General features: G+C 41.5%; 1 protein-coding gene across 1 annotated transcript in view; it reads left to right on the forward strand.

Moving 5' to 3' along the window:
- znf408 (zinc finger protein 408) overlaps positions 1-23,800 on the forward strand; it is a 68,993-nt gene that overhangs the window by 29,824 nt on the left and 15,369 nt on the right. Inside the window, exons 5-8 of the mRNA XM_037694732.1 lie at positions 7,547-8,226; positions 9,527-9,736; positions 10,640-10,763; positions 20,834-21,067. Of these exons, the coding sequence (XP_037550660.1) occupies positions 7,547-8,226; positions 9,527-9,736; positions 10,640-10,763; positions 20,834-21,067 (1,248 nt within the window). The remainder of the gene's footprint in view (positions 1-7,546; positions 8,227-9,526; positions 9,737-10,639; positions 10,764-20,833; positions 21,068-23,800) is intronic.

Genomic DNA, 23,800 nt, shown 5'->3' on the forward strand with positions numbered 1-23,800 from the left:
TAAATGGGCAATAGTGGAAACGTTTTGTGGTTACTTGCTGGGCTCTAAATTCACTGTTATATCTGACAATAATCCCTTATGTCATCGAACTTGGGGCTATTGAACAGAGATGGGTAGCGCAGTTAGCTGCTTTCAACTTTGATGTGCAGTACCATACCATACCATACCAATTTATTTATAAAGCACTTTAAACAGTGACAAAGCACACCAAAGTGCTGTACAGGGACAAACAGTCAAACTGACCCGGTCAGTGCAACCCAGCAGCAGAAGCACTTTCACTGCACCCATTAGCAGGGGAGCCAGAACCAAACAATGACGAGGAGTTAAATGATTTCATTGCAATTTGCAATTTGATTTGTAGAGACACTGCTCTTGAGCCTGAACTGGTTTCAGCCGGGGTCAAATGTTGTCAGCTAAACCAGATCAGGGCTGTGAAAACTGTTAAATGTGAGTCACATGCAAAAGAGGCTACGCCAACTCTTCCAGGCTATTCCAAGGAAGATCTGAAAACATTTCAATGTCAAGATCCAGTAATTAGTGCTCTAAAACAGCTTTTGGATCGATGCAGCTCACCAAGTTCACAAGGAAGAATCTTCCTGTTGCAGTCAAGTCATTGTTGAAACAATGGAAACACATTAAGATGTGTGATGGATTGATGCACAGAGTGATGAGTGATGATCATAGTGGAGATTGCTTTCAGTTGCTTGTTCCAGGTTGTTTACAAACAGTGGTTATGAAGTGTCCATGACCCTATGGGACATCAGGGAATAGAGAGGACATTACAGTTGTTGAGACAGAGAGCATTCTGGTTAGGGATATACAAAGACATTGAACACTGGGTTAAAAATTGTCAGCATTGTGTTCTCATAAAAATGCCCAATCCAAAGATTCACCCTCCAATGAAATCCTTTTTGGCAACACGGCCTTTAGAAGTTGTGGCAGTAGATTTTACTCTCCTTGAACCAGCTTCAGATGGCTGTGAGAATGTTTTAGTCATAACTGATGTGTTTACAAAGTTTACTCAGGCGTTCCCTACACAAGAAGATATGAAGAAGACAAAGGAGATGATTGTGGACTTCAGAAGGAACAAACACACCTACACCCCCCTGAACATAAGAGGATCTGCGGTGGAAGTGGTCTCCAGCTGCAAGTACTTGGGTGTGCACCTGAATGACAACCTCAGCTGGAGCAACAACACCACCAGCCTGATCAAGAAAGCTCATCAGAGACTCTACTTCCTCTGGCAGCTGAGACGATTTGGTCTGGGAAGCTCAGTCCTCACCTCCTTCTACAGGTGTGCAGTGGAGAGCATCCTGTGCTCCAGCATCAACGTGTGGCATGGAGGCCGCACAGCTGCAGAAAGAAAAGCTTTGCAGAGAGTGGTGCAGGCTGCACAGAAGACTGTTGGAGTCAGCCTCCCCACCATCACAGACATTTACACCTCCAGATGCAGGAAGAGAGCCACCTGCATCATGAAGGACCCCACTCACCCAGCACACACACTTTTTGTCCCGCTCTCCACAGGAAGGAAATTGAAGAGCATTAAGTGTAGAACCACTAGACTGAGGAACAGCTTCTACCCTGAGGCTGTTAGACTCATGAATCTCTAAATCTCTAACCAGAATATTCACTGTGAAAAAAATCACATGCATCTCTGCATTTGGGAGCTTCTGTAAATATTTAACGAGAGACTGAGTTCAAATTACCGGTACACCAAAAGAAGTGCATCTTTCCCTGTCAGGCATTGTTGTGGTGTCCCGTGTATCATCTTGTCTCAAATAATTGTTTCAGTTTGAATGTAAATAGCAAGAACTCACCTGTAATGTGCAAAAGTAAATATTTAGCACGAAAAAGCTGCTCCACATGTATGCAGGCTACAGAATTGGATGTGCCAATGCTCAGAACAGCTGACTACCATTGGATTCACCCAAAGTATTAAATTGTATTTTCAAGTTTTTCATTGGATCAGTAATATAGCTCTTTCTACTTTGGTGCCTAAAACCAATTATGGACATGGTCACTCGACTAGGTCTGCTGCAAGTGGACACTTGCCACTACCAGCCTTTAAACACTTTTATGGCCAGAGATAATTTTTTCTATGTTTATCCTAAAGCATGGAATGACATTCCACAACATATAAAGTCCATCTCAACATTGGCACTTTTTAAGAAGATTTATGTGTAGGGATGCAAGATATTATCGGCATGGTATCAGTGTCGGCCGATATTAGCGTTAAAGTTCATCATCGGACATCGGCCGTTCCATTAAAATAACTCGCTGATATAAAAGGCACTGTTTTTGCCTGCAGCGGCAGCACAACGCAATGACGTCATGTGCACCTACTCGATCTCACAGTGGAGAGGAAAATTCAAAATGTCGGCGGTGTGGAAGTTTTATTTTTCGTTGGTGAGGATGTTGGATTCCAAAGATTTTTGGACTATGTTGAGCCTCGCTACATCGTTTCCAGTCAGAGATATTTTTTCCAATGTAACGTTACCCGAGTTACAAGCCGTCATTTCCGACGTCATTGAGAAGCTACTAGCCGATAGCACGACTTGTTGGATGAGTTTTACCACAGACATTTGGACGTCTTGTTAGCCTCGTTAGCATGATTAATCTTACAGCACAATGGATAGACAAAAACTTTGATCTTAAAAAGGCTGTCCTTCATGCACAGGAGTGCAGAGGATCCCACACTGCAGCTGAACCTGGAACAAGCCTCCACAAGTGAGACAGCATTGCAGATGATTAATGCTAATACATAATATTTAACACGTTTCATTTAATATAAGTTAAAGAGCTATGCATATCATATGGCTGTTACTGAATATCACCAGCTCTTACAGCTGTTACACAATTTTTGTAGCAAATAATCCTCAATAAGAGGGCTATGTTCTGACAAAGGAACATATATAAAATATCGGTATCAGCATCGGTTATCGGCCAAATAAGTTTTAACATATCGGCATATCGGATATCGGCCAAAAATCCACTATCATGCATCCCTATTTATGTGCGTCATCTGTTGGACACCATCTTTTGCAATCCCTGTTAGGTGTCTGCCGTGTAAATACTGCTATTCTTGTATTTTGTAATGTGGTATGTCTGTGTGTCTATGAATGTGATGTGATGTTGGATAACTGTGTGTATTTTATGTTCTGCAGAACAGTAACCTGCTGTAAAACAGCAATTATGCTGAGCCAGGCCTGATTTCTTTTATTATTTTCCTGTTTAAAAATTAAATAAATAAAAACCAGGACATCATTAGCGTGTGCACCGTGCTCCCACAGCTCTGTAAAATATAAAAACAAATAGAAGATGGCATTTCTACCACGGGTTGAGTTAAAAAATATATAATAATTAATTAATTAATAATAATAAAACCAAGGAGGTCAGTGTCACTTACCCTGGTGTGGGTTACCCCACCTTGGAGCCAGGCCTGGGGGAGGGGCTTGTCGGCGAGCGCCTGGTTACCGGGTCTCTACCCATGGGGCCCAGTCGGGTTCAGCCTGAACGAGCGGCATGGGTTAGCCTTCCTGTGGGCCCACCAACTGCAGGAGGGGCCATATGAGTCGGGTGCATGATGCCATGGCAGTAGTCGAAAGCGGGGGCCTTGGTTCTCGGACCTGGGCTTACTCCCCATCCATCCATATCCTCCCATATATATTTAACAGCCTACCTGTAGGTCACTTTTGAAGACCTCCAGTTTTGTCTGGAAAGCACTGCTGATATCAGTTCACACACTGATGTTCTTCCCTTGTAGCTTCACATTTATCTCACTCAGATGTTATATCAGACAAAAATGTTACAGCCTCCATTGTTTCTGGATTTTGCAGGAATTTCATGAACTTTTTTGCTTTTGCACTTTTTTGCTTGTAGCTCATTCCTAATAGCCCAACAGCGCTCCAGGACCTCACCTTTGCTCAACACATATAGTTATAACAAACACAAAATTAGAATTGTTAGAATAAACACAAATTGTTCAGCCCATTCCTCTTTAAACTGCTGGTTTTCAATGCCCACCTTTCTTTTACTGACGAACTTGGAGCATGCCATGTTTACTCGAATATAGCAGACCATTGATCAAACAACCTCTTTTTTTTCCTAAATACTGTTCTCGCTGCAGCGGTGAACTCTCTCAGTAACAGCTGATTGATGTGTTGTTGTCACGTCTATAGCACATGTCAACCAAACCAAAGCCACACAGTGACTGTTTTCAGACCTGCAAAATCCATACCGGGTCAACATCCAGGACTGAGATTCAAGACCTTTCGTGTTTTCCCGGATCAGGATCCGGACTGACCGCAGGGTGCAGACGGAAAGTAAGTGGCATTCAGACTTGGATGGCTCGCGGGCCGGATGTGGACCACATGCTGCCATTTGAGGGCCACTGTTCTATGGCATGCCTTTTTGTTCCTGCTCCTGCAAAGCTAATTGATGTGGAGCTCCAAATTGTGGTGCCAGAAACTTTGTTTAAGGTAAAAACGTAGTATGAAAACATAAAGAGACCTGTCTGAGTCCACTTTATATTGCTTCCTGTTGTCTATGTGGAGGAGCTAGAGGGACATTTAACTCATCATCAGTGGAAGAATGTTTTATGAACCATAGAAAATGTAATTTCCTGCCCAGTGTCATAATTGGACTCTCAGTTAAGGAGTTATTTAACACAACATTTTGATCAGATGAACGACTTCACTGATCTGCTCAATGATAATAAAAATTCTATGTCGACAATTTTTTTCAATTACTTTTTTTTCATCTCAGAGCCTTGTTGAAGAAAAACCTCTCCTGTCAGCAAAAGTAAACTCAAAATTGAGATAAAAGCTGAAGTAGAGTGATCAGATGAGGAGGAGCGATGTTTTTTTTTTTTTAATTGAATAAATGAAAGGTCTAGTAAGTTAGAGAGGACATTGAGGTAGTTGGAGTGAGGACAGAGGACACAGGATGACTCACTGTGGACACCCTGAAGAGGGAATAGCCAAAAGAAGAAGAAATGAAAAGTCACCTATGAAAAGCAAATCATTACATAACATTAGTTATGTAGGACAAATATGTGTTTCAGCTCTTCTAACCCTTTAGAGTTTCTGCTTTGTGGAGCTTTTATGTCCCGTGATTGATGGGACTCTGAGGAGGAGCCTCATGCAGTAAGTACCCGGCAGCTACAGACTGTAGATATATTATTACACTCCGGCTCTTTTCATGTGTTGATTTAAACTGATTAGGCCCATAAATCCCAAATGCATCTCAAGGACAATTATTAACGCTAAATTAAAGATAATGAGATAGGCGGCTGCTCTCTGTAAGGGAACTTAACATTGTTTATTCAATTTAAATGAGAAAAGTAAAATGGTATATTGGCTAAAACATAAGTTGATTAAAAAGGGTCTTTGAAACACAATTTAAGCAAGATGAAAGAACAAAGTAAATCAGTGAAATCGATCTCAGAGGACTAACATTTAAAGAAGTGTTAGAACTGGAAGAAATACACATACAAACATGACTCATCAGAGTACATAAACAAATGATTAGATGAGCTGCTTAAAGAATGAGTCTTTTTATACACAAAACAAAGGAACGCTGAAAGCAAAGTAAGATCATGATCTAGTCTGCTATAGTTGCTGTAGAGCAGAGTTCTGACAGTAAATGTATACCATGAGACTAAACATATCCATTTGTCTGTTCACTTGTTTTACATGTTTTTCTGGATAAAATATATGTAATGATTTGGTGTAAAGCAGGGGTTCCCAAACTTTTCCATGCCATGGCCCCCCAAACAGCATTAGCTTCTGGCCGAGGCCCCCCTCACAAAACCACAAACAATGTTACAAAATATATAACTAAACATCAACTTTTAGAATGTTTTAACTTTTATTCACTATATTCAATTAATTATTACAGCTGCTGAGCATAAACATGTTATGAACTAACATATTTTAAACACTTTATTATATTCCCACTGAAAAAACAACAACTTTTCAACAAACTGTTGAGCAGAAAAACAAAACAAAACAAATATAACCTCTCTCAAGTGTGTTTATCTGGAAATGACAGATACGGGTTGCCCTAGTGGGTAATTTTTATTATTATTATTACTATTTTTTTATTTTTGCTTTTTTAAAAATCTTCTATCCAGCTTTCTGGGTCCCCTGCAGTGCTCCCTGGCGGCCCCCACTTTGAAAACACAGACAAAAGCAGTTATCCATGCATAAAAAGTGGGTGACATTTTAAAAATTATAGCACAGGGAGTCAAAATAACCTAATGTAGCCTTTTTTTGCCAGATCTACAGACCTCTGATTCAAACCATTTCATTCAAAAGGATTAGATTTTAAATATTTGAGGATTTTATGCATTTTTGTTGTTTTGTTTTGTGTATAAAAGGGGGTCAACAAAAAAAAACTTTTGAGGACCACTGGTGGTGTGTGTGCACACGTGTGTGTGTGTGCTACTTTCTGAGCCCCAGGCAGATAATATTTCCCAAGTCATGAGAGCTTTGTGGTTTGCTGAATCAATCTTGTTGTCTTTAGTGTCAGACTGCATCCGTCAGCAGCTCTTTAGACAAACCAAGACGCAAATCCTGCTCTGCTCAGTTTGCGTTGTCACAATTGCTGCTGCTGGTTGCTGGGCTTCAACAGAAACATGATACAAACGTGAGCTTCGTCCTGTTGTTTACATGGTGTGTTAAAACCAAAAGCTCAGGTCACGCGTTACAGATAGTGATGGGCTGTTCCAGTAAACCACCGTCATTTTCACAACTTTCAAAATAATGTGCTTCACAATCTCATATACGAGCTCAAAGTGTTGAGGATGACTTTAATCAGCCAAATATTGTAAAACGGACTGAGTTAGAGACATATATATGTTGGCAAAATGGAAATGGTGGCATACATTTCTATGCTGATGACACAGTTGTTTATTGTCGAGATAAAACAGTTGATAAGGTTTTCCAGGTTTTGCAATCTGCATTTAACATCATCCAGTCAGATTTGTTCCACTTCAAACTTGTCCTAAATGCCGATAAAACCAAAGGGATGTTTTTTTTCAAACAGGAAGTTGGTCCCAGCAGTTCTTCCTCCGATTTTATCCTCAAATGGTGTCCCCATTGAGTTTGTAGATTCCTATAAATATGTTGGTATCATGGTCGAGTCGCATTTCTCTTTTAAGCTCCATGTGGAAAACCTAGTAAAGAAACTGGAAGTTAAACTGGATTTCCAAAAAAGTTCAATCTGGTCCTCTGGACATTAAAAAAAAAACTAAGCAAAAAAATGTAGAAACGTTTCGTCTCTCATTCGAAAGACTTCCTCAGTCTGAGGTGCTATATTCATATTTCAACTGTCCCCCTCTTACAATGCTGTGATTGCTAGTATCACTCAGCCCTCTGTGAACAGTAAACAGCCATCAGTGTGCTAATGATCCATCGTTAGGCTGATGGTCCTTCTTGACCATGTGAGCAGCTGGTTTTGGTTGTCAGCAGCAAACTGGTTACTACATACAAACTACATATTTTATTACTTCTTGATAAATAACTGAGCGTTTTTTATTTGGCAGAAGACACTGTGGCACAGAAAAAAGGGCCTGAGGATGTAGAAAACAACAAAATAAACTCTCCAGAAAGAGAAAAGGAGAAAACTCAAGAGGTGGAGGAAGAACTGCAACAGACTCACAGCTTCATCAACAGAAGTTGTTCACCCTCACAGAGGAGCAACGTTAAAACCATCCTGCATGACCCAAGTCCTGATTGTGACAGACAGCTGGACAGTCCAACAGAAACAGCAGCAGGTGGACATTCAGATGGTGTCTCTGCTGCTGTGGACGTAGAGGACAGAGACACAGACTCCTCTTGCCTCCCTGCTCCTCCTCACATTCGCTTCAGCTCCCGTCTAGCTGCTAAACCACGGCGAGTTCACAGCCTGCCCAGTCGAGTGAGACTCTCTGCTCAATCCCAGTCACCCAAACAGATCGATGGACGGATCAAAGACTCTGCAGATTCCTGGGGGACATCATACACTGATGCTGAGTCCATCACAACTCTGCGTTCTGCTGAGGGGGAACCTGGTTGGCAACCAGAGGTCCGAGAGAGGCGGTACAGATGTTCCAGCTGTGATAAAAAATTCTACCAGATTAGTCACTTGAAGAAACATCAGTTTAGTCACACAGATGAGAAACCCTTCACCTGCCAGGACTGTGGGAAAAACTACACCTCTGCAGAAAGCTTCAGAGCCCATCAGGTACAGCAAATAGTCTGAATTAAATAAATATTCACCTTTTCATTTAGCAATGTTTAAAATGTTGTTCTGTCTTCTTCTGCTCCAAGTTTAATTATTAAATGTTGTAATGTTGCAAAACCAAAGAGACAGTTAAATTAAACCCCAATATATTAATGTTACTCTGAAATCACATTCACATCAGCCATACATTTCTGGACATACTTTGTCATGCTGAAACCATTTATAGGTTCTGTTTGCTGTATTAGTTGTTTGTTTCGTTATTTTTAAACACCTTGTAGGTGTTTTGTCAGATTTTTGTTTCATGCAGGAAACTTCAAAAACACCACTACTGATTATTCAAAGTATATTTCACTGTCCATTTTAAATCACAATGAAGCTGAAGTTTTCCAAAGATATCTGTAATACCTCCAAATATTTTGTCCTCTGTCTGCTTTTTAAAGTATACACAGACAATTATGGGAAAATCCTAAAATTAAAAATTTTACACTATATTTTGTATTAACTCATTCCTTTTTATGACTCCTGTGATTTACATTTGAGTGCAAAATTCAACCAGTTTCTGATCAATGTTTTTGAACCCTGTTAGAGTGTAAACATTATCAAACAATATACACCAGTATATTTAGATCAAACTTCATTATTCTTTTGCAAATTCGTTAACTTCCTCTCATTTTATAGCTAATAGAAAAACAGGGTTAACAATTACAGTACGTCTTCTCAGATTTGATGTCAACAGACTCTTTTAAAATCTCCTGATGAAAAAAAACTAGCAAAAAGTCACTTTTTCAATCAATAATGGTAAATAATATTTAATCTTATGGAACTGTATCCCAACTGATTTGAAATATAAATATATCATCAGCATAATAATGAAACTGGTGACACAGACTTCGATCAAATTGAGACAAAAGCAACAATAAGAAGAGAGGGCTGATGACAGCCTTGGGGTACACCACATTTAGGTTCAGAAACTTTAATAAATAAAAGCTTGAGAAGTCTTTCAACAGTTGCAAATGAGATTCTGGTGGTCAGTTTAATCTAAGCAAAAAATAAAAGTTAATATTTTCAACCAAGTTCAAAATGGAGATTTTTGTAAAGGGATAAACACTTGTTTTGTTCTTTGACCTTTCACTGAACCTGTCATTATAAAATTTTTCAGACATACTGTAGGCGTTTGTTTGAAACTACGAAAAATTATTTTCCTTTCTTCTGTTGTTAAATCAAGCAGAAATGTTCAGATCCTGTTCGTGTAAGATAATCCTCACATGTCAAATTTAAAATAGAGTTTGGTTTATTTCAGATGAGTCACCGCGGTGAGCGCCCGTTTTCCTGTCCTCACTGTGAGAAGACCTACGGCCTGAAGCGAGACCTAAAGGAGCACTTGGTCCTCCACACCGGAGAAAAACCCTACACCTGTGAGCACTGTGGCAAGTCGTTCACACGGCGCCCCTCCCTGCGGGTCCACCGCCTCCTTCACTGCAGCAGAGTGGTCCACATGCAGTCCCCAAAGGTAACAATGGACTTTTATTTTCATCTCTGCTGTTCCTTTCAAAATATACCAGTTTGAATTAGGAGGGGACTGAGCAGGTACATGTCATTTATTTCTTCTCATGTAGCACAGTCAAGGATTGTTTTCAGTGGCACCTCTTCTTATCCCCCATCACTGAGTGAGCAGGGGGAATTGTAAATACCCTCCATCTGTTCTTCCATCCTTCAGAGCATGTTGTGAGCATGATAACTTAAAAAATAAGTGAGGTACCAACTTCTATTTTGTGCGTGGCTGCATCTAGACATAAAGAAGGTTCCTTTTGAAAATTGTTTTGCCACGTCAAAATCCAAGATGGCTGCCACCATAGATTCATGTAAACCAGCCCCCACCCAGTCATTTGATGAAACTATGCTTTCTAGTTTTTATGTTGTTTAAAAGTAAAGTTTCCTCAAATTATTAAGATGGTCAAAGATTATTGTATGGTGGCCAAGACCACCACTGGCGACCCCCTGGCTCCATCATTGCATCTGGTGGTGGATAAAATTGCTCCCTGTGCCCGCCAGGATCCGTCACTCTGCTCTGCCTCAGTCAAGAAAAAAATAAAAATAAATAAATAAGTTCAGGTTTTTTTACACTGAAACTCCTGTCCACTATCTTGCACCATAAAATGTGTTTACTTGCTTTCTCTGTTCATTTCAGTCCAGAAAAATACTGATCTCAAAAACTAGAAACGTTCAGTGTTCAAATCCCCATAAATCCCCATCAACGGGGGACCTCGGTGTACCGCTTGTTACTACCCTGCAGCTGTTTTAACTTCTCGTGAGCCAACTTGAAAATTTGCCTCCCCGTCTTGATTATTTAATCTACAAACAAGATTTTGAATAAATCAAAAAGCTGTGCTGCAACTTGTGTTTACTCTCCCAGGTGCAGTGTACAATCTGCTCCAAGCTGCTGGCCAACCGCAACTCCCTGAGGCTCCACATGAAGCTGCACACGGGGGAGAAGCCCCACGTCTGTCAGCACTGCGGGAAGTGTTTCAGGCAGAAAGGTAACATCAGCAGCGCAGGTGTTATCCTGCAGCTGCAACAAGCTGATCAGCTGGCAGCAGCTTGTGCTTGTCTTAATAAAGCCCACCAGGTTGAACAGAACCCACTCCCATGTTGGAATAAAAAAAAAAAAAAAAACAATGCAACATCTACTTCTACTGAAGAGCATCAGATTTGTCACCAAACATGAAGGAATCCTTTATTTCTAAAACTCCAAACCTAGTTGCTTCTGAAGTCCCTGAAACGTTTATTTTCATGACGTTAAATAGTTTAATGAACAAAAAGCAGCTTAGATGTTGCTCCTGTTATTCATCTGTCTGTAGCTGTAATTAGCTGCTGACCCCGACTCGCCACTGCTTAAAAAAGGTCAGATCACTTTTTATTCACACGTTGTGACATGAAGCTTCTGTAGTTTATTACAAGGTGAAGGAGCAACGTGATTAATCATCCGGCTGCGTTTTCTCTTTCAGCAGTTCAGTTTCAAAGTAATGGTCTAAACAGTCACGCCGCGCTTTAATACCTGCCTATTTATTTTATTTCAGTTCCATAAAGATGATAAAACTTTTTCCACTTTAAACAAAATGAGTTTCCTTTGCTAAAGAATCTGAAGTGAATTCGAAAGATCATTGACAATGGTGACAATTAAACAAGTTAAATTTAAAGCTTTACAGATAACACACAAGATGTTTTAAGCTCCAGCGCAGATGTTTGTTGACCTCCTGACTCTACTTTACATGCTATTATTTCACTTTTCTGTAACAAAGCAAACCATGCGTGGAAAGATGAGCGAGGTCACCAAATGATGTTGAAACCATAGCAACCATGTGGATGTTGGGAAAGGAGGAGCACCTTCACGAATCTGTGGGAAATCAGCTTGCTGTGGTTTACAAACGGTGGCTGTTTGCTTGCAGAAAGATTAGTCATGAAAATGTTCAGCTCAGCTCCAGAGGGGCCAGCCAAGCAACTTTATGGCTGGATCTGGTATATACATTTTTCTTTTCTTAATTTATGACCATAACAAGGAGTCTGGGCATCCTCCAGTTACACAGAAATATGACAGAACTTGCTTCCAACAGATACAGTGTTTATCCTTTGTTTTTTTTTTACCCGTTGCGGAGCCAAGAGAGGAAAATAGAAATACCCCCCATCTGTATGGAAGATGGCTGCCACAATAAAAGTATATATATTAACATCATAAGCTGGATAACTGGGAAAATAAGGAACGTGTCAACTCCCATTTTGGTGTGTGACTGCACCTGCTGTCGGTGTGAGAAAGGGCTCTAGAAAAACACTTGTCTACAAAACTTCAAACACTCACTATTCAAGTCCCTCAGTGACTGGGGACATCAGTGTACTGCTTGTTTACTTGTTGATTAATTTATTTTTATTATTAAAAACTTGATGATTCCATTTGTTTTTGACACTTTTTTGTGTGTGTACACTAATCCATCCATCCATTATCTTTACCCGCTTCTTCCATTTTGGGTCACGGGGGCCACCGGTGCTCATGTCCAGCAATCACTGTGCGAGGGGTGGAGGACACCCTGGACACGTCGCAAGTCCATCACAGGGACACAGAGAGACAAACGAGACAAACAATCATTCACTCTCTCACTCACACCTAGGGACAATTTAGAGTTACCAATCAGTCTAACATGCATGTTTTTGGTCTGTGGGAGGAAACTGGAGTACTGGAGTACCGGAGAAAATCCACGCATGCACGGAGAGAGCATGCAAACTCCACCCAGAAAGGCCCCCAGGCTTTTAATAGATGATAGATTCAGGGCCCACAGTTTAAACAATTTCAAGTATTTATTTGTTTATCTTTACATAATTTGATCTTCCAGCTCATGAAACTCATGAAAACAGGAATTCATAAAATTTTAATACTGTGGAAACTTGTTTACTGGCCTCTTTAGATATATAACTTTACTAATTGGCTTTTCTTTGTATGTGAATGTTCCTGTAAAGTGCCCTGAGACAACTTTGTTGTGATTTGGCGCTACATAAATAAACTGAATTGAATTGAAGAAATCAGCCCACACTACTCAGTTTTTGCAGAAAAAAAGAGAAATTAGGATCACAACAAATCAATCAAAATATGGTACTTTCAAAACGATATGTCAATCTTCAATACTTGGTTGGGAATCTCTTTGTCTTAATCACTGCCTCGATGCGACGTGGTATTGAGACAATCAGCCTGTGGCATTGCCTGGGAGTTATGGAAGCCCAGATTTCCTTGATGCTTGCTGTCAGCTCTTCTTTGTTGATGTGTCTGGTGCCCCTCATTTTCCTCTTGAGAATACCCCATAGATCCTCAATGGGGTTTAGGTCCAATGAGTTGGCTGGCCAGTCAGGCACTGTGGCATGGGCATCAAACCAGGTTTTGGTGCTTCTGGCGGCATGGGCAGGGGGTAGGTCCTGCTGGAAGATGAAATCTGCATCTCCATACAGATCCTCAGCAGAAGGAATCATGAAGTCCTCTAAAACATTGTGGTAGACTGTTGCGGTGACCTTGGATTTAAGAAAGCAGAGTTTACCAACACCTGCACCGGACATTGCACCCCAAATCATACTGACTGGATATTTCTCACTTGACCTCAAGCAGTATGGGCTCTGTTCCTCACCCTTCTTCCTCCAAACCCTTGGACCTTGATTTCCGAATGAAAGGCACACTTTACTTTCATGGGAAAATAGGACCTTGGACCACTGGCCAACGGTCCAGTCCTTCTTCTCCTTGGACCAGTTGAGACACTTCCTATGTTGGCTCAGGTTCAGAAGTGGCTTGACCCGAGGAACCCGACAGTTGTAGTCCATCATGTGATTGCGTCTGAATGTAGTGGTTTTTGAAGCTGTGACTCCCGCCTCGTTCCACTCATTCTGGATCTCTGCCAGATTCTGGAATCTTCTCTGTTTGATAATCCACTGAAGCCGACAGTCATCTCTTTTGCTGATGCATCTTCTCCTGCTACATTTTGCCCTTCCACTAGACTTTCCATTGATATGCTTGGACACAGCACTCTGTGACTCACACAGCACTCCGGTTCTGGCAAGCTGATGGACGGCAGCTCCCCCAGTTTCTCTGCAGTCTTTTATCATCAAACTGACCCGTTTTTTCGAATCAGACCTAAGTTGGTCCCCCTTCCAACCAAATTCTGTCTTCAGTGACTCAGAGAGCCAGACGGGACCGTCCAGAAAAATTATTTTGGTCCAGGACCGGCCACGCCCACCCCACCGGTAACTCTGAGCACACCCTGCTGGCTAGGTGACCCCTCGAGCTGGGGAGTCATCGCACGAAGGTCCGGTGTTTTTTTTTCTCTCTCTCCGGACCCCAACAAACTTCTCATCTGGACCTTTGTGGTTCTACCTGGTCCCGACAAGAATCGCTGGGTGGTATTTTGCTGTTTTTCTGCTGGACTGGCCCTCGTGGTGTCTTCATTGGTGTCGGGGAAGTGTACCTGTGTCCCCCGAACTGGACCAAAACCGAACCGAGTTGGCTGTGGAGGACTTCGTCTTCAACAGAGCCGATCTCAGCCTCAGTGAGCAGCCCGTTACTTTTAATGAACGGCTGTCCACCTCCATGGAATAGCTGTGTTTTCCTGGAGGAGACGCTCTGATGCTTTGAAGCACTGCCGAAACCGGACCAGAGCAGAACCGGGTCAGGGACAACTTGAGCCTCTTCGTCTCTCGTGCTGTGGAGCGCCGGGGCCAGACTGGAGTAGAACCGGACTGGACCAGTGACGACTTCAGCCTCTCTAGTCAGTCTCGTCGTTTTTCACCGGGGGTGCCTCTCGTGCTGTCGGGTGCAGAGGTGACGTGCAGAGAAGTGGAGGAGCAGCGCTGTGTGGTGCTCGAGAGAAGTTCGGAGTTTTCATCAGAGTTGCTGCAGGCCTCCATCCAAACTCACCTGGATAATAATTATTTTTATTCCGGATCACGCTGTTGTCCCCTGTTGACCTGAAACGAGCTAGGACCATGCCTTTCATTTCAGGAGGGTTTTCTGGCAGCTCGCTCTGCAATTTGCTTCGAATTATCTGTTTCTGCCTGTTGATTCTGGACCCAGCTTCTGTTTCTCATGGGAGCATCCATCCATCTTCACAGGGGGGCCGGAGCCTCCTCAACCCAACTCAAACTGCAGTTGGGCTACCTCGTCAGATTTGTTTTTCCATTTGATTTGTGACGCTTTATGGTCTGAGACTTTTCTGTACCATTTTTATTATTGTCATTAGTTTCAGATCTCAGATTATCTGGAGTCACTGAATCTTGTTAATACACCTGGATATGCCCATCACTGCAAATGGAGTCGCTATTTACATCAGAGATTCTCTGGTTTCTAGTCTTGTGTCTTTTAAAACAATTCCAAACCAATTTGATGCCTTAGCTGTAAACATCACTTTGAATGGAGGCCAGATCTTATCTGTAGTGGGTTGATATCATCCCCCCTCAGCAACACCTGAGGCTCTGTCCTCCCTGATGGAATTCCTTAGAAATTTAAAATTCAAAGAAATTTTTTTTGGCAGGAGATTTCAACATTGACTGGGATAAGTCAACCCCCCCCCCCCCCCCCCACACCGTGATAAATTCAAGGAATGTTGCCTGTCATTCACTCTAACCCAATTGATTGACATTCCCACAACCATCCTGAAAAATCTTCCATCTTAGACCTGTTTCTAACAAATATATCTCACAAATTCCCTGGTACAGGTGTATTTGCTGACATTTTGAGTGATCATTGTGTAATAGCGGCTCTCAGAGATATTAAACTTCCACCTTCTAAGCCCAGATTAATTCAAAAAAGGTATCTGAAACATTTTTGTAAACAGTCGTTCCTCTGGGATCTATCCCACTTTGACTGGCATCGTATTCTATTAAATGACGACGTGAACTCCGCTTGGAACTATTTTCATAATAGTTTCATTTATTTTGTGAACAACCATGCTCCTTTTCGTCAGTTCAGAATAAAGGGACGAGACAACCCCTGGTTTACTCAGAGCTAGCTGACCACTTGCAAAGGAGAGATCGTCTTTGGGCCGCAGCGAGAACATCTGGCTCAGATACTGATTGGTTGAGTTTTTGGCAGATGAGGAATAAATGCACAACTGCCATCAAATCTCAGACCTCCAAAAATCTAAATGACAACAACAGATTCTGGAAAACCATAAAATCTCTCTCAGGCAGCCCCCAATCATCTGATCTCCCATCACAAGTTCTCGTTAAATCTGTTCCTGTGTCAAATAAGCACAAGATCCTGAACTGTTTCAACAAACATTTTGTTGTTTCTAGTTCATTATTTGACACAGTTACTAATGGAAAATCAGCCATTTCATTTAATAACCAAACTTCTACAAATCACATCCCTCCTATAAGTCAATCCTCAGTTAATCACACCTTCTCTTTTTCTTTGTTCTCAGTTAGTGAGGTAAATAAACTGTTAAAAGGTCTTGATCCTAAAAAATCTGCAGGACCAGATGATCTTCCACCTTATTTCTTAAGGCTGGCTGCTCATATCATCACAGTCCCTGTGACCCACATCTTTAATCTTTCCATAAGCCAAAACTCCATTCCAGACACTTGGAAAACAGCCTTTGTTCTTCCTTTGCTGAAGGGAGGTGACCCCACTTCACTGAACAACTATCGGCCACTCTCTAAACTCTGCATTTTAGCCAAGGTTCTAGAAAAACTGATAAACTCTCAAATCAAAAATTACCTGGACTCATTTAACATCTTACCTCGCCATCAATCTGGTTTCAGGAAACAACACAGCACAACGACTGCTTCACTGAAGGTTCTTAATGACGTTGTTGAAGCACTGGATGCTAAGGATTATTGTGCTGCACTTTTCTAAAGCTTTTGACACTGTGGATCATAACATCTTGTGTCATTGTCTCTCAGAAATCGGTTTCCCAGATCACACCATTGGTTGGTTCTCTATCTCTCAGATCGGACGCAATGTGTTAAACATAATGGTACTTCCTCCAGTTATTTAACAGTCAACAATGGTGTACCACAAGGCTCAGTCTTAGGACCCATCCTCTTTACAATCTACATTGGTAATGTAGGTCAAAACATCCCTGTTGCATCCATACATTTCTATGCTGATGACACAGTTGTTTATTGTCAAGCTAAAACAGTTGATAAGGCTTTCCAGCTTTTGCAATCTGCATTTAACATCATCCAGTCTGATTTGTTCTGCCTCAAACTTGTCCTAAATGCCGACAAAACCAAAGAGATGCTTTTTTCAAACAGGAAGTCGGTCCCAGCAGTTCTTCCTCCGATTTTATCCTCAAATGATGTCCCCATTGAGTTAGTTGATTCCTATAAATATTTGGGTATCTTGGTCGACTCGCATCTCTCTTTTAAGCTCCATGTGGAAAACCTAGTAAAGAAACTGAAAGTTAAACTGGGTTTCTTTTCCAGAAACAGATCCTGTCTAATTCTGAATGCTAGGAAACGCATTGTATCTGTGACTCTCCTTCCCTCCATTGATTATGGTGACATTATTTACATGAACGCTCCTACAAGAACCCTGCAAATGTTGGATGCTGTCTATCATGGTGCACTAATATTCATAACTGGCTGTGATTATTGTACCCACCACTGCACCCTGTATTCACTGGTTAACTGGACATCATTAACTTCACACAGACTCTCCCACTGGTACATTTTCATCTTTAACTCACTTCTTGGTCTGCTGCCTTCATACATCTCCTCTTACATGTCTCTGCGTGAGTGCAGATACAGCGTACGCTCTCAGGACATTATTACCTGCAGTGTTCCCTCAGTGCAGACTGAACTTGGCAAAAGGGCCTTCTCCTACTCCGCTCCTGTTTCCTGGAATATCTTACAAAAAGATTTGAAGCTCTCAACCATGACCTCTCTAAGTGGCTTTAAAAATCTGTTGGACTCCTGGCAGGGACCAATGCAAACATGTTCCTGTTTTTAGTTTTCTACATTCGCCTTATAATCTAGCTGTTTTCTTACTCTTTTTGCTATCTTTAGATTAAGGTTATCTTAAGATTAACTTTTTGAAAGGAATTATGGAAGTTAAACAACTTTTCCTTGATATTCTCATTTTTGGAAAGGGTCTATATATATGGCTCCTTCTGCACATTCAGCAGCTAACACTACAGTCGTCTTTTCCAGCAGGAAAACTCAGAGATATTATAGTTACAAGGAAATCTGAAGAGAATGCTTTCATTTGTTTTCACACCCAGTGAAGTGGTTTGTTAGTACTCTCCAGAAAGTGATTAAATTAAGTTTTATTTGTGTCCATATGCTTGTGTACTGAATGTGTTTGATGAACTGTGGCCAACTTGAGTGCTGCATGTTTTGTAGATGTTGAATGAAAAAAGTCATGACTCAAACTGTATTATAAATTGTGTTCAAGGTTCAAGGTTCTTTATTGGTCATACACACCACATGTGGTACATGTGGTGGAACAAAATTGTGTACACAGGGTCCCAGTTACATCCAACAAGAAAATGTAAAAGATAAACAGTAATAACATGTAAGATATGAACTAATAAAAATGTTAACTAAAAATACACTAAGCACTAGTAGTACAAAAACAATATGCCAAACAGCAGCACGAACATGAGTCTGTGTGAGCAGATGAGTACGAATGAACTAGGGATGCACAATATTTAAAAATTGTGTAACAGCTGTAAGAGCTGGTGACATATATTCCATAACAGCCATATGATATGCATAGCACTTTGACTTATATTAAATGAAAAGTGATAAATATTTATTAGCATTAGTCACCTGTGATGTTGTCTCACTTGTGGAGGCTTGTTCCAGGTTCCTAGCTGCAGTGTGGGATCCTCTGCACCCCTGTGCATGAAGGACAGACTTTTTAATTTCAAGTTTTTGTCTGTCCATTGTGCCGTAAGACTAATCATGCTAACAGGGCTAACACAACGTCCAAATGTCTGTGGTAAAACTCACCCAAGTGCTATTAGCTTCTTAATGATGTCGGAAACGACAGCTGGTAACTCGGGTAAGGTTACGTCAGAAAAATATCTCGGACGATCTCTTGTAAATGAGTCCTCGAGGCTCAATGGGATTAACCTGTCTAAATAAAGGATGAATGCATGTAGCGAGGCTCAACGTAGTCCAAAAATCTTTAGAATCCTATATCCTCAATGAAAAACAACCTTCCACATCCCCGACATTTTGACGTCTTCCTCTCCATCGTGATCAGATCAGGTAGGCGTGTGTGACGTCATCACGATGTGCTGGCGCTGCAGGCATCCTCGTCACTGGGTTGCCATATAAAAACAGCGTGTTTTATATCGGTGAGTTATTTTGATGGAATGGCCGATATTTAATTTTAATGCTAATCTCGCCCGATGCCTATTCCATGCCGATAATATCATGCATCCCTAGAATGATAAAAAAAAAAGTTCAATCTGGTCCTCTGGACATTCAAAAAAAAAAAAAAAAAGCAAAAAAAAAAATATATATTTTTTTCTTTTTATTTAATTGAATTTAAATTTTTTTTTAATTTTTTTTTTTTTTTTGAATGTCCAGAGGACCAGATTGAACTTTTTTGGATTTTTCTACCTGGATTATTGAGCATGCATCATATCATATCCCTAGAACGAACACATCAACATGAAACGGATCAGCAGCAACATGAAATAGATCAGCAGCAACATGATGTGATTTTTCACAGTGAATATTTTGGTTAGAGTTTCATGAGTCTAACAGCCTCAGGGTAGAAGCTGTTCCTCAGTCTAGTGGTTCTGCACTTAATGCTCCTCAACCTCCTGCCTGAGGGGAGAGGGGGCAAAAAGTGTGTGTTCTGGGTGAGCGGAGTCTTTCATGATGCAGGTGGCTCTTTTTCTGCATCTGGAGGTGTAGATGTCTGTAATGGTGGGGAAGCTGACTCCAACAGACTCCTGTGCAGCCTTCACCACTCTCTGCAAAGCTTTTCTTTCTGCACAGGATGCTCTCCACTGCACACCTGTAAAAGGAGGTGAGGACTGAGCTTCCCAGACCAGCTCGTATCAGCCGTCTGAGGAAGTAGCATCTCTGATGAGCTTTCTTGATCAGGCTGGTAGTGTTGTTGCCCCAGCTGAGGTTGTCATTCTTGTGTACACCCAAGTACTTGTAGCTGGAGACCACTTCCACCACAGATCCTCCTATGTTCCGGGGGAGGGGGGGGGGGGGGTAGGTGTGTTTGTTCTTTCTGAAGTCCACGACCATCTCCTTTCGCGTCTTCACATTGATGTGAAGGTTGTTCTTCCTGCACCAGCTCTCTAAGACGTGCCATCAGATCTTATGGTAAAACATAAATAAAAATAAACCTAATACATAAATTAAACATAAAACATTTATTGCATAAGCCAAATACACTTTGCGACATAAATACATTTTGTGAAGAAACCGCTGTAGGATACACATTATAGAATGGGTATTATGAATTATTAATATTTTATAAATAACAAAACCTCAGGATACCACCTTTAAACGAAGGAAATGCATCCATTTATGGTTTATATTATTATCAGTTTCAACAAATTAAATATGTCACAAACACTGCCACTGAAGACAAAATAATCATTCCATTTTGGATGGTAGTAGCTGAGAGTCATTCCTGTCACATCATTTGTTTAAAGCTTTGGCAGGCTAGGAACAGAATATAAATCTATTTAACTCCCTTTTTTGTTTCAGTTCAAGGACACAGTTTTTCATTTGAAGAGATAATTATTTTATTTATTGTAGTGCATTTCTTTATTATTGATCAAAATTTTAATAATTAGTCTGTCAGGTACAGAGCTCATGAGATGAATGCTGAAACTGAAACGATCTTCTGAAACTCATTAATCAGCTAATTTTGTTTGGATTGTCAACAACAGACTGACTCTGTTGTTTTTGTCTAAGAGCTGTGATTACTTCCTGCTGCCTTCAATCCATCAAACTGACAGAATTAACACATTTGTTCAGAAGCTCATTTATCCATATTATTGGACAGATGTTAGACAGATGTTGCTGTATGTTAATGTGTGGCTCCTTCCCACTTTGATTTACCCCTCCCATCTTACCAGGTTCTGTTTGTTCACCTCAGGGAACCTGGAGTCCCATCTGAGAACTCACAGTGGAGAGAAGCCATTTCCCTGCCCAGAGTGCAAGCAGGCATTCACTCAGAAACCTGATCTCCAGCGGCACATGTTCTCCCACACCGGAGGGGGGTTCCTCTGCAGCTACTGCGGCAAGTCTCTGAGGGACCCCCACAGTCTGAGGTACCATGAGAGGCTGCACACCGGAGAGAGACCCCACCACTGCTCGCTCTGTGGAAAAGGTGAATCTCTTGGTGATGAACAAGAAATTATTTTTCCTCAAACCTTTAAAATAATCCTGTTTGTTTCATGTGATAATGTGACTTGTCACACGCCTGTAAAACTGATTGTTAGTCATTTTGTGTTGACTGATGTCTGTAAGCTGTGGCAGCCATCTTGAACAGAAAAGACTGAAAGGTCCAGCATACTCCATCTGAAGCAGAACAGTCGACTTGTGGTCATGTTTGGTTTCACGCAGGACGTTTTGTTTTGCAAACACCTTTCAGAGTTCATGAGACACAGACACAGAGCTCCTAGGAAACCCCTCCAGCTGCAGTACACATTGCTGCATGAGTTTCTTTTCAGCAGACAGACTCCTCCATACACAATGTCTGCACCAGCTCCATCCAGGAGTTTTTGAACATTTGACCAATTTAGTGTGTTTGAAGAGTCAACAGCTGAAGGTCTGTGCACATTTACAAACATGCCCACAAACTTCTGACCAATCACACAATACCTGACGCCTGTGAGGGGTTCAGTGTTTTGCCCAGGGACACTTCGGTATGTGACTGTTGGTGGATTCGAACCCCCAACTCTTGCCCTGGAGGATGACTGCTCTAACCACTCAGCCACAGCCGCCCCTTCATGACGCAATTACGTCAATGAGAGTCGATTTTGCTGCTTCAGATGGAGTATGCAGAGCTCTTAATGGTGTCATGATACCGCTACTGGTATCTGTATCAGGCCCAGTACCAGACTAAAATACTAGTACTTGTACTCATAAAACACCCTGATACTTTGGACCAATTCCAGTTTTTTGCTTGGTGACATCACTTCCTCTTCCACTCGACAAGTAAAACAAATCTGTAGTTTAGAGATATGTTAAGATAAACACACGCGATGTTACGACAGCAGACTGTTTTCTGTGTTTTAATAGAAAAAGTGAGTTTCTGAAGTCATTATGTACTAACTCAGAACTACTATGAAGTCACTGGTATTCTGTATCGGCAAGTACTCAAATTGAAGTACTTGTACTTGGTTCAAAACAACTGGAGGTTATGAATATAACCAATGTTTCCTGAAGGAAGGAAACGAGATACAATTCACTTAAAGATCCAGAAGCTTGGTAAAGTGCATGGCAGATTAGGGTCATGAGACCACGCTGCATATTTATAACCAGGAGGGCGGGGCTTCCTGTGCATGCAGCGCTCTCATTGGTCTTGACAGGTGTGTTGAAAGAACTTCTTCAGGTTGGTCTCACGAGGGTGAAAACCCCATCCTCATGCGTTGTACCTCGTTCCACCACCTCAGTGATCATTGGTAATATTCTGTAATAACTTCCAGTTTTTATAACTCAGATCTTGATGTAAACGTTGATTATAGAGAAAAAAGTTGATACAAAATCAAAAATCCACACTGAGCTCTGCAAAGTTTGTAAAAATATTTTTCTTTTAATATCCTGATCATCAGAACCTGATGGAGTGTGTGTGCATGTGTGTGGTTTATAAAATTACTCCCTCCTCCACTCACCAGGATCCATCGCTCTGCAGTGCCTCATACAACCCAAAGAAAAACGTTGGTTACGTACTGTAACCCCAGATTCTACGAATATAGGCGTAGCCCTTTAAGGCTGTCGCTGATAGGTTTATCCCGTTATGCGCAGCATAAGCACTGAAAAAATTTAGTCCATGCCCACCTGCTGTGTGGGCCCCACCCGGTCCGTATAAATTACGTTAAGAGCGGGAAATCGGCTCCCAAAATAGCTTTTTCTTCAGCCATTTAGGAGCCAGTGAGGCCCGACGCTTAAAGGGCTACGCCTATATTCATAGAATCTGGGGTTACAGTACGTAACCAACGTTCTATGTCATATAGGCTTCGCCCTTTAAGGCTGTCGCTGATGGGTTAAGGGCGAAGCGGATGTGGTCCTCGCCTCACTGGGTCCATTCGAACACAGTAAGAAGCGGGAGCTTGCCCAAAAAACGTCTTGTCACTCAGCTCCCCGTGTGCATAACTACGCATCGCGTAATTATGTGCCATGCACAGACGCATGTTGTGTAACTATGCGTTCTGACAAAGCATGAACGCCCCGGAAAACTTTCAACGGAAAGAAGATATTGAAAGGAGGAGGGGGGGGGGGGGGCATGAACCAACTGGTTCATGGCTGAACAGTATAAACAGTTTAATATCAATGAATTGATTATTGATCAAATGAACTGATTGGTAACAATAGTCATGAACTGATTAGTGACAATAGAACCAAAATCACAGACACAACTTGTGACTGATAACAACATCTCACACTGTAATGCATGCAGACAGAAGTGAGCTTAAACAGAGTTCCATGAGAACGACAATATTCATTCTGATAGAGCACTAAGGACAGAATGTGTCATGGAACGAGCCGTCACATCACGTAGGTAAAAGCAAATAAATGAGCAGGGTGTTGACCATGCAGCCGCAGTGCAAATGTCCTGCATTGACATACCATTATGCAGAGCAGTCGAAGATGCGATACCCCTGGTGGAGTGTGCTTTGAAGGTTGACAGGAGGCTCTAAATCTGATGCTCTGTAGGCTTCAGAAAAGGCCTCACACAGCCAGTGTGACAAGCGCTGGGTGGATAACGGGCGACCTGCAGATGCATCTCTATAATGCACAAACAATTGTTGAATTTGACGCATTGCAGCTGTGAGCGCTGTGTAACACGTCAACGCCCGCACCGGACAGAGAAGATGAAAAGATGCTTCTTCTTCTGATC

This window comes from Nematolebias whitei, chromosome 2 (genome assembly GCF_014905685.2).
Source record: "Nematolebias whitei isolate Nwh7 chromosome 2, NemWhi1, whole genome shotgun sequence".
Taxonomy (NCBI): Eukaryota; Metazoa; Chordata; class Actinopteri; order Cyprinodontiformes; family Rivulidae; genus Nematolebias; species Nematolebias whitei.